A 16,491-nucleotide genomic window follows, 5' to 3' on the forward strand; every position below is an offset into this window, starting at 1 on the left:
TATACTATATTTTATAGTATAAAGTATTATAAAATGTATATTGCAGTGGTGCATTTTTTTCTTTTCTTGGAAAGAACATAGACTTCATTCCATGAAATCTTTAAACATAACAAAACATCTGCCAGGTATTTGGAATGGCTTATGGTAGTCTGTTCACCAAGTGTTGTGTGCATGTTTGTCTCTTATCACTAAACTTCATTATGACATATGATAACAATGTACCAATGAGAGTATATTTTTAAGACAGGGTGGAATTGATAGCATCTTCATGTTCTTTCTGGGTTTTCTGATTAAAATTTTATTTATTTTTTTTTGTTTTTTGTTTTTGGGGTTTTTTTTGTTTTTGTTTTTGTTTTTTATTTATTTTTATTGGTGCATTGTAATCATACATCACAATGGAATATAACACTTGAAAGGATATACAAGCACACATCATCCAATTAGCCCTCATCCAGTCCCCATCCCATTCCCTCCCCCTCCCTCGATCCCATGCTTGTTTGGTGATTAACTTTGATACATATGTTTATGTACCTCCGGCTTTTTAAAGAGGCTCCATCCTCCCCTATTCCATACACTCTGATTGGTCACCTTAATTGCTTCACTATAGGGCCCTTTCTATAGCTAGACCTCTTCCTGTTGCCCCTTTCCTCCTAGTTATTGCTGATTAGGGGAAGCATCTGGTTTTAATTTTCTGCGATATTTCTCTGTGCATGCCGTGTTGCAAGTACTGATCCCACTCTTGATGGCCCCAGTTGTGGCCTGGCTACCCGGTGGACTGATCCAGACCTCGTTGGCTCAAGTAGCGGCCTTGCCTCATGGGAGGCCCCGATTCTGGTCTCGCTGGCCCCCACACCGGCCTAACCCCTCAGCTGGCTCTGATCCCGGCCTCGGAGGCCCCAGCACCTGCCTTGTCTCACGACAGGTTCCGATGCTGGCCTCGCTAGCTCCAGCACTGGCCTAACCCCTCAGTAGGCTCTGATCCTGGCTTCAGAGGCCTCAATAACAGCCTTGCCTCACGGAGGCTCTGATGCCGGCCTCACTAGCTCCAGCACCAGCCTAACCCCTCGGCAGGCTCCGATCCCGGCCTCAGAGGCCTCAATAGCAGCCTTGCCTCACCGAAGGCTCCGATGCCAGCCGCTGGCCCCAGCACCGGCCTAACCCCTCAGCAGGCTCTGATCCCAGCCTCGGAGGCCCCAGCACCAGCCTTGCCTCACGGCAGGCTCTGATCCCAGCCTCGTTGGCCCCAGCACCGGCCTAACCCCTCGGCAGGCTCCAATCCCGGCCTCGGAGGCCTCAATAGCGGCCTTGCCTCACAGAAGGCTCTGATGCTGTCCATTGGCCCCGGCAGAGGCCTAACCCCTCGGCAGGATCCGATCCCGGCCTCAGAGGCTCCAGCACCGGCCTTGCCTCACGACAGGTTCCAATCCCAGCTTTGCTGTGTCCGTCGCCGGCCTCACCCCTCGGCAGGCTCTATCCGATCACCCTCTTTGCCCAACCATTTGTCCCACGTTCTCGAGGGTATGTGGGGGTAGCATTCCGCCTCTGGGGTCATTACTTCAAAGGTTCCAGGTGTAATGAATCAGATCTCTGCCTCCCCTGAGTACTGGCCACTGCCATTGCCTCTGCCTCCACCATTTCAAATCTTTCCCAAGCTCTTTTTCCACTCTGAAAGTTGTCCAGTGTTCCTAAGCATGCACGACGGAAGCATTCAACCTTTGGTGTAATTTCTCCAAAAATAATAATAATAATAATAATAAGGTTGATAGGATCCGATTTCTGCTTCTCCTGAATACAAGTCTCCACCACCAACAAGGAGACCACTTTCAGCACCGCCTTTTTCCTTGGTCTCTGCTAAAGTCTCTCTCCTTACAGGTGATGTCCAAGATTATTAAAATGTAGAGAAGAAGCAGTCCTCCTTAGTGGGGAATTTTTCCAATAATTCCAGTTCATTTGGATAAGTTTTGTCTGCATCTCCAGTATCCTGGCATCCGCCACGGCCTCCTTGACCCCTCTCCGATATTTTCCTTTTTTCTTTTCCTTTTTTACAGGGTCCTTCCAGGTGGAAAGGGGGTTGCCTAGGGGTGCCCAACCAGCACCTGCCCACCCGCCCAGGGTTGGGGCCAGAGGCCCGGACCACAGGGTCCTTCCGGGTGGAGAGGGGGTCGCCGAAGGGTGCCCCGCCAGCACCTGCCCACCCACCCAGGGTCGGGGCCAGAGACCTGGACCAAAGAGTTCTTCTGGGTTGGGAGGGGGTCACCTAGGGGTGCCCCACCAGCGCCTGCCCACCCACCCAGGGTCGGGGCCAGAGGCCCGGCCTGATTAAAATTTTAATGCCTCAGCTACATGCGATGGTTCACGGTTATAAACCCAGTACTTGGGAGGCTTCAGCCATTTAGTGAGACTCCCAGCAACTTAGTAAGACCTTTTTTCAGAATGAAAAAAATTAAAATGCCTGGGGGCATAGCTTGGAGGTAGAATGGCCCTGAGTTCAATATCGTAACACACAAACAAAAATAATAACAATAATAACAATGATGCATTTGTGATTACTAAAGCCATCTAATTTTTTTTAATTTTTGTATTGGTGCATTGTAGTCATACATCTCAATGGGATACAAGATGGTAGAGACATACGTGCATACATCACCCAATTGGCCCTTAACCAATTCCCACCCCATCCATCTAAATTTTAAAGGCCTATGTAGCATTCTAAAAAAATGTTCATAAGAACAAATCTAAGGATAAATATCTATCTTTGCCTCCTTTAGATAATTACTGAAATAAAAACTAGCCAGATCTCATTAGGCAAAAGCATTTTACTGCACCACACTCATGGAAGCCCCAAACATGGGTCTTTAGAAGGAAAAACTAAGAATTAGGCTAAGATGGAGAGTATGGGTTACATTTTTTCCACAACATATTTATGTGACCTTATAAAAATGAGTTCAGAATGCGCTCAACGTCTGTAAATCCCAGAGTGACAGAAAAGGCTGGCTTATGGGATTTTGACCTTGTTGTAACTGAAACTTCTCTGGTCTTATTTCTGTGTCTGTAATTTTTTAATTTCCACAGATGGTGCCAATGTCTCAGCCGGGCCTGTTTCTCTTCCTCCTGATGCCACACTCTTCAATGAAATTTCCAATGACACCCTCAATGCCACCAGGATGCCAACAACAGTAAGCAATTTTTTGTTTTGTTTTGCAGTACTGGGGATGGAACCCAGGGACGTTCTACCTTTGTGCTACACCCTCAGCCCTGTTTTTTATCGTTCACTTTGAAACAGGGTCTCACTGAGTTGCAAAGGGCCTCATTAAGTAGTAGCTGAGGCCGTCCTCGAACCACAATCCTCCTGTCTCAGCCTTCCAAATACTAGGATTAGGATTACAAGCATGGGCCACCACGTCTGGCTCTTCTTGGCTGCCCACCCCAGTCCAGTGCTTACCAGAACCTCGTACATAGCAGGCACTCATCAAGCACTAGAATGAGCAAATCAGTCACTCAATGAAGCCCCTTCTCTACTAAAGTAGAAGCTCCTGTTAACAAGTCTAGGTTGTGTCTCTGTCATGCCCAACATGAATGTTAGAAAGATATCCAAATGTTCAAAACCCTCCATGTTGAACAGAGAAAATTAAAATCGGTGTTCTAAGGCAAAGAGGTGCCCTGGCCACCACTGCAAGTGATGAGATAGGCAAATGAGAAGATTATTATAGAACTTCATGTTGATTATGCAAACAGGGAAATGTTTAACCTTCCCCAAAGATTTGGAGACCCAGGAAGCACTGCCCTTGATACCTGTGAGTGGTGGGTTGGGGCACCCAGGGGGACAGCAGACCTGGAAGGGGAAGTCACACAGGAGTGACAAGACGGAAACTGGTTCTTCTCATGCTTACACTGTCAGTGGGAACACACCTCCTTCCTCTACCCTTCCCCTGTCCTCAGTCTCCCTCCCACACCCAGATGAGCTGCAGCGCAAGGACAGAAGGTTCTGTCTTACCAACTCCACGTGAGAAATCAGAGATGAGAATCCTGCCAGCCATTCTATCTGTGCCAGAGAGCTGCAGGTTTGGTTGAACTATTGCTGTGTGAACAAAAAATAAACATATTGTGTTTTTTCCAAGAAATTCTTCAAAAGTGAAAGTGCTGTTGGAAAAATTGACTACAATTCAATATCTACTTATTATAAAATTCCCACTCTGACTCGTCCGTCTCCTCTTTCTTCTCACATCACCTGTGTCCCATCTCTATTCACCAAAGAGCCTGAGATGAGCAAGACACAGTCCTTGCCTCCAAGGAATGTATAATGTAATTAAATATAACAAAATAGCCAATTGTTATGATTGAAGGTGACAGGCATGTAAACTGGGACAATATGAGAAACCAGGACAGGCTGCAGGGGGTGCGATCCCAGTCATGTGGACTCACTGAACTGTGTGCACCAGTGTTCCCGTGTTTTTGGCTTCGGGACATTGAGTGAAATGTGAGAACCTTGTGGGACCACAAAGCTTGCATGTTAAAACTCCAGTTGAGTCTATGATAGTACCAAGTGAGGGTTCAGAAGTTAACCAGTTCCACAGAAGTTCAGAGGAGGCAAATATTTCTAGACCCTCCATGGTCCAAGGAATTATTATTATTTTATGTTATTTTATTGGTGGTACTGGGGGTGGAACCCAGGGGCTTTCTACCTCCAGGCTACACTCCCAGACATATTTTCTATATTTTTATTTGGAAACAGAGTCTCACTAAGTAGCTGAGGCTGGCTTCCAACCTGTGAGATCCTCCTGTCTCAGCCTCCCAAGTGTGGGGATTACAAGCGTGCACCATCACGCCCAGCAGGAATTATTTAGTTGAACAATGGAATACTAGTAAAAGAAAAAAAAAAGTGCAAATGCATCTATGAGGGGTGTGTGTGTGTGTGTGTGTGTGTGTGTGTGTGTGTGTGTGTGCTGTTGCTGAAGGAGTGAGGAGACTAGCACAAACAAAGTGGTTTCTGGGCAGCCTGCCAGACGAGGAGTTTGGATGTTAACCCATAGGTAATAGGGCATCTGAAGGCGCTGGGGGGAAAGTATGAAAAATTGATCCATTTTTATACATGTGAATTATAAATAACACAATCTCTCATCCGGAGTCTGGGGGAGGGTGGGTAGATGGAGAAGAAAGAGGAATGCTGATCAAAGGGCACAAAGTTTCACTTAGACATGAGGCATAAACTTTTGTGATCTATCACACAGAAGGCTGATGCTAATCAATAATATTGCATTGCATACCTCAAAGTTGCTAAAAAGTAGATTTTCATATTTTCAGCACAAAAAATAATGAGTATTTGAGGCGATGGATTTGCTTATGAGCCTTATTGAATCATTCCACATGTAAATACATGTCAAAGCATTGAACTGGATCCTATAAGTACATATCATCTGTTAATTAAAAATAATTTAAAGAGCAATAAAAATATTAATCCAGTTGCTGAGAGTAACTTCCTAGTAATACAATTTTTTAAAATGTATCTATTTTATGTGAACTTTCAAGTTGCCTAATGAAATGATTGGCTCCTAGAGAATAATACCAAAATCTATCCTTTTCTTTCAATGTCCCATAGACCCTGGCCCTGTGCTATACCCATACAGATATTCAGTGAGCAGCTTTTTTTTTTTAATATCTTTTTGCAGTACTGGGGATGGAAACCCAGGGGCAACACCCATGGGTTTCAGGGAAACCGAGCAACACCCCTCGCCCTATTTTTTAATCTTTATTTTTTGAACCAGGGTCTCACTGAGTTGCAAAGGACCTCACTGAATAACTGAGGCTGTCTGCGAACTGCAGTCCTCCTGTCTCAGCCTCCCAAATGCTGGGATTACAAGCATGCCACCACACCTGGCTTAGCATTTTTTAATAAATGAATGAAAATCTTTTATGCAAACATCAGTGATCTCTTAAACATGAATCCATGTCCCACAATGTGGACTAAAGCTAGAGGCTATGCTGTGGTACACATCCATGGAAGGGGCATCTGTGACCAGAACTGAGGAGGAATCCTATCTGCTACCACCCAGCTGAGCTCTGTCCTTCGTGGTGGGTCTCATCAGTCACTCTCTTCCTCTGGTTTCCTTACCTCTGGCTTTACTATGGAGACCATGTTCATAATCAAACACCAACTTATTCAGACATATTTCTTACTTTTTTGAGGAAGCTATATGTATGTCAGTATCATCTGAGCATCCAAGGTCAAAAATCTATCCAGCCCCCAGTTTGAGACCCACGCCAGGCTTGTTCTCTGTCCATGCATTCAGAGCATGACAGACCCCAGTGAGCTCCCAGATCAACAGGGAAGAAGGATACCCCCTGCCCCCCAAAGGACCAAATCTAGAGCCACGTCCCTCCAAAAGTGGCCCAGAGAGGCCATTTCTTTTGAGAGAAATTTCAACCCCTCTCTTGGCTTGATAGTACTTTTAAATTACCTTCAATGTGAAGTTTAAGCACAGATGTTCCCATTAAATCAGTCTAGCTCATTCTCTAAAGAGCATTATATTAAAGAATATCTCAGCATCTGTAGATTACTATGTCTAATCCACTTCCCAAAAAAGACTATTTATAGCATCACACAACAATGTGCTGCAATGCTATTAAATCACCAACCACGAGTGTGCATGGGGGCCGTGTGTATGTGTATGCATCTAAATGTCTTCATGAAGCTCACAGTCGTGAAATGACAATGTTCTCAAAAATAGTTCACTCATTGGGTTTGGGTACTTTATCTCTCACGGAAATTCAGAGGCCACTACTAATTACTAGGACTTTTATTCTAAAAGCAATTGAGCCTTCGTAATCCACCTCTTAATGCAATATTAACATATAAGGTGGCTGTTTGTGGTTTACAGTAACAGAAGTCCTTTTTTAATTCAGGAAAGAGAAACTGAATTCGGGGCTGTGTCCACGGGCCCACTGGAGCGGAAGCTGGAGCTCGTCATCTCTCTGCCCAATCAGAAGTTCAAGGCAGAGCTCGCTGACTCTCAGTCGCCTTACTACCAGGAGCTGGCAGGAGAGTCAGAGCTGCAGGTGAGTGGAACAGCCCACAGACTCTCATCCAACTCAAGACTCAGAGTCCAGGAGCCAACAGAATGGGTAGCCTTTTGGCTAAAAGTTCCAACTTCTTGTGATCAAACAAATGTTTTTGTTTTGTTTTTGTTTTGCGTTTGGTACTAAGAATTGAACCCAGAGGCATTCTACCTCTTGAGCCACATCCTCAATCCTTTTTTTTTTTATTTTTTATTTTGAAACAGGGTCTTACTAAGCTGCTGAGGGCCTTGCTAAATTTCTTTCTTTCTTTCTCTTTTAAAAAATAGAAAAATGTATTTACAGGTAGTACATTACTAGGATCAGAAAGCACAGACACCTGCTGCTATAATACATGTGTTGGTTTGGCAAGAAACTACTAAAACCCTGTAAGAGAGAAGCCTGTGGAAAGAAAAGGGCCAAAGGGTCTGGACGTTTCATCCTAATTTGCTACACTGATCAGACCAAGAGTCTCCTGAAGCCCATGAGTCTGTCAGTCCAAATGCTAGGCTGGTTGGTGACTGCAGGGTGGGTCAGGAGGGAGGCGGCAGCTTATACGAGGAAGCCACAGAAACTGTTCTAAATGCTCAGTTATGGCAAGCCCATCTGCTACACAGCGTGATCTTAGCAGGTTTTACTCTTTGTTTATTCATATATACCTATGTGTGCATATATATATATATACATATACATACATACGTATGTATGTATGTATGTATGTATAAAAACTGCCCTTGTTCACTGCCAACACATCTGGGTAGACATGAACTCATTACAACAGATTCTGATGTCGTAAGCAGTCACCCAATGTCTGTGGGTTTTAATAAGTCACTTCAAACACCACAGAAAATATTTTATAAATCCAAAGAGAGGAAAGAATATAATGACAGAAGAGCTTCTTAGTTCTGAAACTAAATCCCCCATAGGAAACTGGCCCCAAAGTTCAGGAGAATTCACTGAAGAAACGTCCGTTTGCTCATTATTTTCATCCTTTTATTTTTTTTATTATGATTTTTTTTATTTTTATGTGAATCATATTGAAAATGGCATACATTCAGACTGTGCTTGGTGCCCTCTCCCCCTCCCACTTCCCCTTCCCTCTTCCCATCAGTGAGTGTCCAGGTTGACTATGCTACCTTCATGCTTTTACTCATGTTCAGATGTAGCTCCTCCATTAATCAACCTCAGCCTTCCTTGTCTCCTTCCCTTCCATTTCAGCTTTGCTGAGCTTTCCCCTCCGTTATCTAGAGAGTTCTATAACAACTCCTTGCTGTTTGCAATTTTTAAGTAGTCAAGTCTCCATCTCCCTTGCAAGGTAACAGTCTGTGGCAGATCTATAAACACAGGGAGGGGGGCAGGGAGGGCTCACCACTGCTCAAGGGCCTACCTCTCCAGCTGCAGGAGAAAGGTCAGCAAAGCTCCAGCACCCTCCGGCAGACACCCTCCTTTAGGTGTAAACTCCAGCAGCACCCCAGGCCTTCAGCAGGAAACCTCTGCGCAGATTTGAAGCCAATCTTGTCCTGCTAAATTTCTGAGACTGGCCTCATATCTGCAATCATCCTGCCTCAGCCTCCCAAGTATTATGATTACAAGCATGCTTCACCAGACCTAGCTCAGGCATTCATTTTTAACCATTAAAAAAAAAAAAAACACCACAATGAGAAGCATTAGCACAAATTGTCCATTCCAGCTTTTCCATTCTTAAATGTTATTTACATTTAAATTTTCTTTAAAAAGCCGGGTGTGGTGGTGCACGTTTGTAATCCCCACGCTTGGGAGGCTGAGACAGGAGGATTGCGCAGGTTCGAAGCCAGCCTTAGCTGGCTTAAGAGACTCTGTTTCCAAATAAAATATAAAATAGGTCTGGGAGTGTAGCCTGGAGGTAGAAGACCCCTGGGTTCCAGCCCCAGTACCACCAAAAAAAAAAAAATTTTTTTTCTTTAAAAATTAATAGGTTCTTAAGTCTCATTTAACAGATATACTATGTGCCTAACAACCATTATAGTAATGGGTTCATGAGTATATCCTTCTCTCAAAGCTCGTCAAGATGCATACATTAAGTGTGTTCAGCTTTTTACATATCAATCATACATTAATAAAATGGATTAAAATTTTTTAAATGAAATGAAATGATCACATAGGCATCAATGAGAGAATAAGCTGGGTTGAAATATGAATTTTAAATCATAATGCTTTGTCTCTACATACTACTTCCATTTTTACAGTTTGATATGATTTCAAGCCATGGCATTTTTAATGGGTGATCAGTGGAAGGCCATTATATTGTCCATGTCATTGAGTACTAAACTGAGAAGTTTTCCCTAAGATGTGTTTTCATCTGTGACCATCATCATATGTATCTGTCCCTGGTTGAATATATCTGCAGGATAAATCCAACTATTCTGCCAAGTCTATATACTGCCTTTCTTTTCAGCCTTGTCTCACACCAGTTTCTTTTCATCGCTCTCTTTTACACTCTTAATTCCTAGAGATAAAAACTATTTGCAATTTTTTCCTCACTTTTAGCCTTTGCATGTGTTTCCTTCTTGGTCCAGAAAACCTTTCCTCAAGCTTCATTGTAGGTACTTTTCACAGCTTGTCCCCTCCACCCAAGACCCTGTTTCCAAATAAAATATAAAAAAAAAGTCTGGGAGTATAGCCCGGAGGTAGAAAGCCTCTGGGTTCCACCCCCAGGACCACCAAAAAAAAAAAAAATTAATGTAAAGCATCATTCCTATAAACTGCAAAGAGCCTATGATGCTTATGTATTTAGACATGGACTATTGGGAAGGATTAAAGAAAGTTTGCTAACTTTTCCATTTGTTCTTTGAAGCGCTCTTTTCAGCAAACCCTCCATATAGTCAGAGTATCTTCAAGGTCAGACAATTGGGCGTGGACTCTTCATAAGTTTCCGATCCTGTTTCTGAATCTGAGGATCATATTTTACTGGCCTTAGTTTTCTTACTCAGAAATTAAAAACGTCCTCGAAATCCCTTTCCGAATCAAACTTGGCAACTGTTGTATAAAGAAATAACATCACCGTTCATACTCATATGTATTAACTTGTTTAACTTTTCACACAATCCTATAAATAATTTTATATCCCTGTTTTATTTTTTGATACAGGGACATTTTACCTATGAGCTATGCCCCCTGACCCTTTTTTTTTTTTTTTTTTTTTTGAGAGAGGATCATGCCAAGTTACTAAAGTTCTTGAACCTGGGATCCTCTTGCCTCAGCCTCCCAAGTGCTAAGATTATAGGTGCACACCACTGCATCTGGCTTCATTTCCCTTTTTAACAAGTGAGGATCCTGAAGTACAAAGAAACTACTGAACAGACCCCACGTCTACCTATCTATTATCTGACAGAGCCAAGATTTCAAAACAGGCAGTCTGGCACCAGAATCCTTGTTCCTAACCACTGTTATGCTTGCTATTTTTCCCAAATAAGTATTGATGGGGAAAGAAGTACTATATTATCCTCAGATGGCCATGCCCCTTCTAGCCTCTGAAAAGCTTACTAAGCAAAGAAGAGTTTTCTTGCACCATCTTATTTCAAAGACCCACCACTGCAGATGTGCTGTCCCTTTGCACCGCCTCTGACTTCTCTAAGGAAGGGCCCTCTGCTTGCAGCACCTGGTCACTTCCCAGGCTCCTGAGCAGGCCCACCTCGAGGCCTGCCCTCAGATACCCAAGCAGCCCACTACAGCCCAGTGCCTGCATTAGCAAAGCCGCTCGGGCCTAATCAGAAATTAATGGACAGTGCTTTGCGGTAATTTAATTTCCACAATAAACCTAATGAGCAATTTAATACAAATGTCAAAAGGAATCACTTAGTTGTTGTCTGGTTGCTTTCTCCGTGCAAACATTCATGGGAACTCAGCACAGCTGCCTTTTTATAGCACCGTTAACATACATTCCGGCAGACTCAGGGAGACCCCTGTGCATTTAGTATTATTAATAAGGTTAACTGGGCACTTAATTAGCAATTTAGTGGTTAGTGCTGCATGATTGGAAGGCCCCCAAGAAGATTATTTAGCAGAATTAACAAAAAGCTTTTGTCGTCTCCTCCCTAGACACTATCTACACCCTCCTAAGGAAGGCTGATTCTTAATCAACAGTAGACAGGTTCACAAAGAGGGCACACATGAACAAGGAAGCTCTCCACCTGAGCCAGTGCCCTGGAGCACCCCTGAAGGGGAGGATGGTGCTCCCTAGCGCTGCTCCTGCTGCCGGTGCCCAACCCCAGCTGCCTCCAGACCTGAGTCCCAAAGAGCAATGATTCAGAATTTGAATCTCCTATTCCAGTATTGCAGCTCCCACTCACGTCGTCAGTCCCTGGTGCCATTGCTGGAATACCAGGGCAGATTCCCTGTAGCCCAGAGCTGTTCATCACTGGAAGCCCACTGAGGTCTGGAGCATGCGCACTACCCTCTCCTGCCGCTCCACTTTAAAGGCCAGCCCTTCAGAGCCCAGCCTCCAAGCTCTTCTCTTTTGGGCCCATCTCAGGGGAGGGGTGGAAGCACAGAGTCTTATTACAGGGACCTCTGGGCCCCAGCCTCTCTAGACAGACTATTGAGGGTGTTGTTGTTGTTGTTGTTGTTGTTGTTGTTGTTGTTGTTGTTTAACTGACTGAAGGCTCTGTCTTTGCCAGTCTCCCCACTGTGTGGTCAGTGGAGGAGAAAGAAAATCAGGCTCTCAAGGAGCTAGTAATCCAGTTGGAGAGGTAGAGAAGAAGCAAGTAAATAATCCATCATCATCCTCTCTCCCCAGGTGTGAGCCAGGCACTTGTTACTTGTGAGTTGTTCTTTACAGAACTTTATGCAGTATGTATTCTTATCCCATTTTGGCTAAGATCATGGTTCAGAGAGATTAAGCAATACACTCAAGGTCTTGCAGCCAGAAAGTAGTAAAACCAGTTGTTTTGTTTTGTTTTGCTTATACTGGGGATTAAACACAGGGACATTCTACCTCCAAGCTACACCCCCAGTCCTTTTTATTTTTTAATTTGAAACAGGGTCTAGCTAAATTGCTGTCGTTGGCCTCAAATATGCTCCTGTCTCAGCGTCCCAAGTACTGGGATTACAGGCATGCACCACCACATCCAGCCAAGTAGGACCAGTTTATTTTGTTTTGTTTTGTTTTGTTTTGGGGGTTGTGGGGGTGGAACCCAGGGCTTTTCTACCTCTGGGCTATACTGCCAGGCCTATTTTATGCTTTATGGAAACAGGGTCTCACTAAGTTGTTGAGAGCCTCACTGAGTAGCTGAGGCTGGCTTTGAATCTGTGCGATCCTCCTGTCTCAGCCTCCCAAGCACAGTATTACAAGTGTGCACCACCATGTCCAGTTTAGAACCAGTATTTAATCCCAGGCCAGCCAGGCGTGGTGGTGCACTTTGTAATCCCCTCGCTTGGGAGGCTGAGACAGGAGGATTGTGCAGGTTCGAAGCCAGCCTCAGCTGGTTTAAGAGACGCTGTTTCCAAATAAAATATAAAATAGGTCTGGGAGTGTAGCCTGAAGGTAGAAGCCCCCTAGGTTATATCCCCAGTACCACCTAAATAAATAAATAAATAAATACCCAGGCCTACACAAGGATCTCCTCACTCAAGAGCTAAGCTATCATCTTCACCACAGTTCCTATATATTCGGGAAATTAAAATGATTTTTAATATTGGCAAAAGAAAATATAATTAAAAGGCAAACCAGCCTCCTAAAAAATATTCAAAAAAAGAGTGGAGAACTTGAGGCTGTGTACCAGGAGATTATTGAAGCCACAAAGAAAACAAGATTCCCTCACAGGAGGAAGTGAGAAGCAGGGACAGGACCAGGTTCCTGCTCCCCATCAGCTTCCCTTTCTCCCTGCTGTCATCCACGCCTAACAAACTAAGCAGCCACCCCTATCTCCAGCCTTCCTACAGGAAAGCTAAGGAAGCCATACTGGTGTGTGTGACAATGTGACCAGGGCTGAAGCTAGGGCTTAGTTGAGGCTCCCGGAATAAACAGGACAGTGCGTGAGAGGCAGAGGCTGGAGATGGGGACTTGCAGGCTCTTTAATCTGTTACTGGTGCATTGTAGTCATACATCTTAATGGGGTACAAGATGGTAGAGACATCCATGCACACATCACCTGGTTAGCCCTTCCCCAATTCCCGACCCATGCCCTCCCCCCTCCGTGTTTGGCTTAGTGACGGACATTGATATGTTTGTAAAAAGTCAAGTCAAGAATGGGATGGAGCCATGGAGAATGAGCGAATGGTGAGAGAGATAGAAGAGGAACCAGGAAAGAGCAGGACACTGGAAAGGGGAAACGCTACTGATTTGCAGGGGAGCCACCCTCCCGGGGAGTCCAGGGCTGAAGGAAGCAGTGGGGTTGGGGGGTAGTCTGGTGTGGCAAGGACAAACTAAGAAAACTCATGAAGTTTACATGACTCTAAGAGCAAATCTAATCTATTAGACTAGAATCTGTTTCTACTACTTTGGGTATGGTAGCTGTTTTGAATTTAATAACTTTAATGTTACAGATATTTTTCAACTCACCTAACTCAATTTAGAAAATATTATAGTGGAAATATTATTGTTAACCATAATTATATAGTCAGAAAATATTATATTACTCTGGGTAAGTGAGAGTCCTATTGCACAAATTTCCTCCAAACACCACCTTAAAATGAGTTCATGTTTTATAACCATTAAAGCAGGTCAAAACTATCCAATTACAGCTTTTAAGTAGTGGCAGAATACTTTCCTCTGAATTCAAGAATAACTGAGAACAAAGAGTTGACCTCCTTCATTGTTTCAATTTTTCATTTTCTTTTTTTCCTCTAACTCACCAAAAGTATTTAGGCTTTTTCAGTTAGGTAAGATCTGACCCAGCAGAACCAAAGAACATTTCATAAATGTCTTTCTCTCTGCAGATGCAAAAGATATTTAAGAAATTTCTGGGATTCAAAGAAATCCATGTGTTAGGATTTAGGTAAGTAAGAGAACCGGACTCTTCTCAATTTTTAAATTACTTTCTGCCTATCCTCTTTTAAAAGCAATGTCATGAGGATTATAAGGTCCCTTTCTCTTCAACTGTTTAGCTCTGCCAAGTCCTGAAGGCTGAATACATTTCAGATAAAGGAACCATCTAATTAGAACCTGACTCGCGGTCATTTTTCAGGGGTAGGACAGGAGTCTCCTTCTGGGAGTCAGAAATACTGCCCTCTACAGAAAACTCATCTGCTGTCCTTGGCAATGTTATTAATGAACCTCTTCGGGAAATAACCTCAATAGAACCAGATTAAAAAACAAAAAGTATCAAGTAATTGCCTTCCTGTTGATTTGCCTCTTTTCCTATCAAAGACTAGATAGCATCACCATTTTAACAAAGCATGTTACCCAAGAGAGGTGAACCTCATAAAAACTGGTCCCTGGCAGGGTCAAGGAGCTGAAAAATGAAATGGACAGGGATAGAAGTAGGAGCAAGACATCCCTGAAATGTATCTTTTACATTAATATCTGGACCTTATTAATGTATTACACGCAAAATTATTAGATTTTTAACTAAAGAGCCAAAATCATAAAATAGTGCCATACCAAAAGAGGATTCAATCATGTTCCTGCAGCTTTGGTATAAAGACCCATAGCCATGACCATCCCAATGCTCTAGTACAGGTTTGTGGGTTTGGGCGAGAACTTTTACATCTTTTCTTGAAGTTCTTATTGTTCTAAACATCCACAGACAGGGTCATAAAATGGTACTTTTTTTTTTAGCAAAGTGCCACAGGGCAAATATTGGCCCTGTTGAGAGCAGAATGAGATTGTATGCCTAGCAGGGCTGTGAGAACTGGGGAGAGCAGGCCTCCGCAGAAGCTCCTCCAGCTCTCCACAGTCCATGTCTCAGAGCAGGAAGAGGCGCGGGCTGTGCCAGCGTGCAAAGAGCTTCCGGGGAGCACCGCCTGGTGATTTCCTCCAGCTATTGGGCCTTCTGATTTGCATAACTCCAGAGGAAGGAAATATTGAAAAGTGAAAGTTATAAACAATGAAACTCCTGTTTTCCAAAGCAAACTCATTTTTCTTTATTTCAAGATGCTGCTCAGCAGTGTTCCATGTGAAATCAGATTGATTAGAAAAAAATAAAAGGTGATAGGAAAATAGTTTGCATAGTTGGTAAGGCCTTTTGAATAAATGACTGCAGTTAAAGAACACATTTCTAATCTAAAGCCACCAGAAATGATGGGACTAGTCCCCTTGGTGAATGACCAAATGCTCATTTTACCCTCCTTTCAATAAGTAAAAAACTAATTTAAAAAATTCATTTCCGAAAAAAAAAAAAGAAATGTTAGGTAATGACATTTTCCAAGGTAAAGATATGTTCAAGATGTTTCCAAAGTAAACATATGTCCCTGGAAGTTTAATCTTCCCAAGTGTTTATCTCAATAACAGTTTATTCTTATTTTTATCCAAGATGCTTATGAAGTTTTTGTTGTGTTTTTCATTTGTTCATCTGTTTCATGTGTGTGGTACTGGAAATTAAACCCAAGGGCATTCTACTTCTGAGCTACAACTCTAGCCCTTATTATTTTTTTTATTTTGAAACAAGGTCTTGCTGAGTTGCTGAGAGACTTGCTAAATTGCTGAAACTGGCCTCAAACCTATGATCCTCCTGTCTCAACTTCCCAAGTGCTGAGATTTCAGGCATGCACAACCACACCCTGCTGCCAAAGATACTTATACAGTTGTTTGATCCCATTTTCCCAATGACCTTTTCATTGTGTCATTGTGGAGATTCCTCTCCAGGACTTGGGAGGGAGAGACCTGAAATGAAGGCATGGACAATTGTCTCTTGGACAACTGACAACTTTATTCTCTAGAACTAAGTTTTTATACCTTTTTTCCCCTGCACCAAAACCACAACTTCAAAAGAAAGAAAAACATCAAAGTACAATCTCAAACACAATACAGAATGATTGATATAAAACATACGTCATGTGCTTGCAGAATACAATCATGGAGGGGAAATTAAAAAACAAGAAGAAACAAAGAGGCCCAGTTAAAGATTATTAAAAGCATGATTACAGCCAATTCCCGCTCTCACCGGTGGGTTGGGGGTAAGAAATTCTGGAAAGACCAGAAGTCACCCAGAGTCTCAGAAAGCTTGACCTTTCGCCAAACTGCCTTAACTCTTTTGGAACCTTTCGTTCCTCAGGCTTCTTTCATGTCCTCCATCAGTCATGAGGATCTTAGTCTCCCATGAAGTATGTGGCCCTCGAACACAAGAATGATATGATGGTGAGGAGGACAAACCTTTGGTCCTTAATCACAACACTCAGGATATTGCAAATTGAGCTTATTATAAAGGAAATTGGGTTCTTATGAGTCCAGATCCCAATAGAAGATTTGAAATCCCATGAGTTTTCTGCTTCTGTCATTTCTTCCGTTCATTTCTATAGAAGATG

At 43.1% G+C, this 16,491-nt stretch overlaps 1 protein-coding gene across 1 annotated transcript in view; it reads left to right on the forward strand.

The window, feature by feature from the left end:
• Positions 1-16,491, forward strand: part of IMPG1 (interphotoreceptor matrix proteoglycan 1) — a gene marked incomplete at both ends in the record, with an annotated part of 162,788 nt that overhangs the window by 42,451 nt on the left and 103,846 nt on the right. Inside the window, 3 exons of the mRNA XM_080700082.1 lie at positions 3,073-3,176; positions 6,901-7,053; positions 13,966-14,024. Coding sequence (XP_080556208.1) covers positions 3,073-3,176; positions 6,901-7,053; positions 13,966-14,024 — 316 coding nt within the window. The remainder of the gene's footprint in view (positions 1-3,072; positions 3,177-6,900; positions 7,054-13,965; positions 14,025-16,491) is intronic.

The sequence above is a fragment of the Muscardinus avellanarius genome (genome assembly GCF_963383645.1).
Source record: "Muscardinus avellanarius genome assembly, chromosome: 8".
In the NCBI taxonomy this organism is placed as follows: Eukaryota; Metazoa; Chordata; class Mammalia; order Rodentia; family Gliridae; genus Muscardinus; species Muscardinus avellanarius.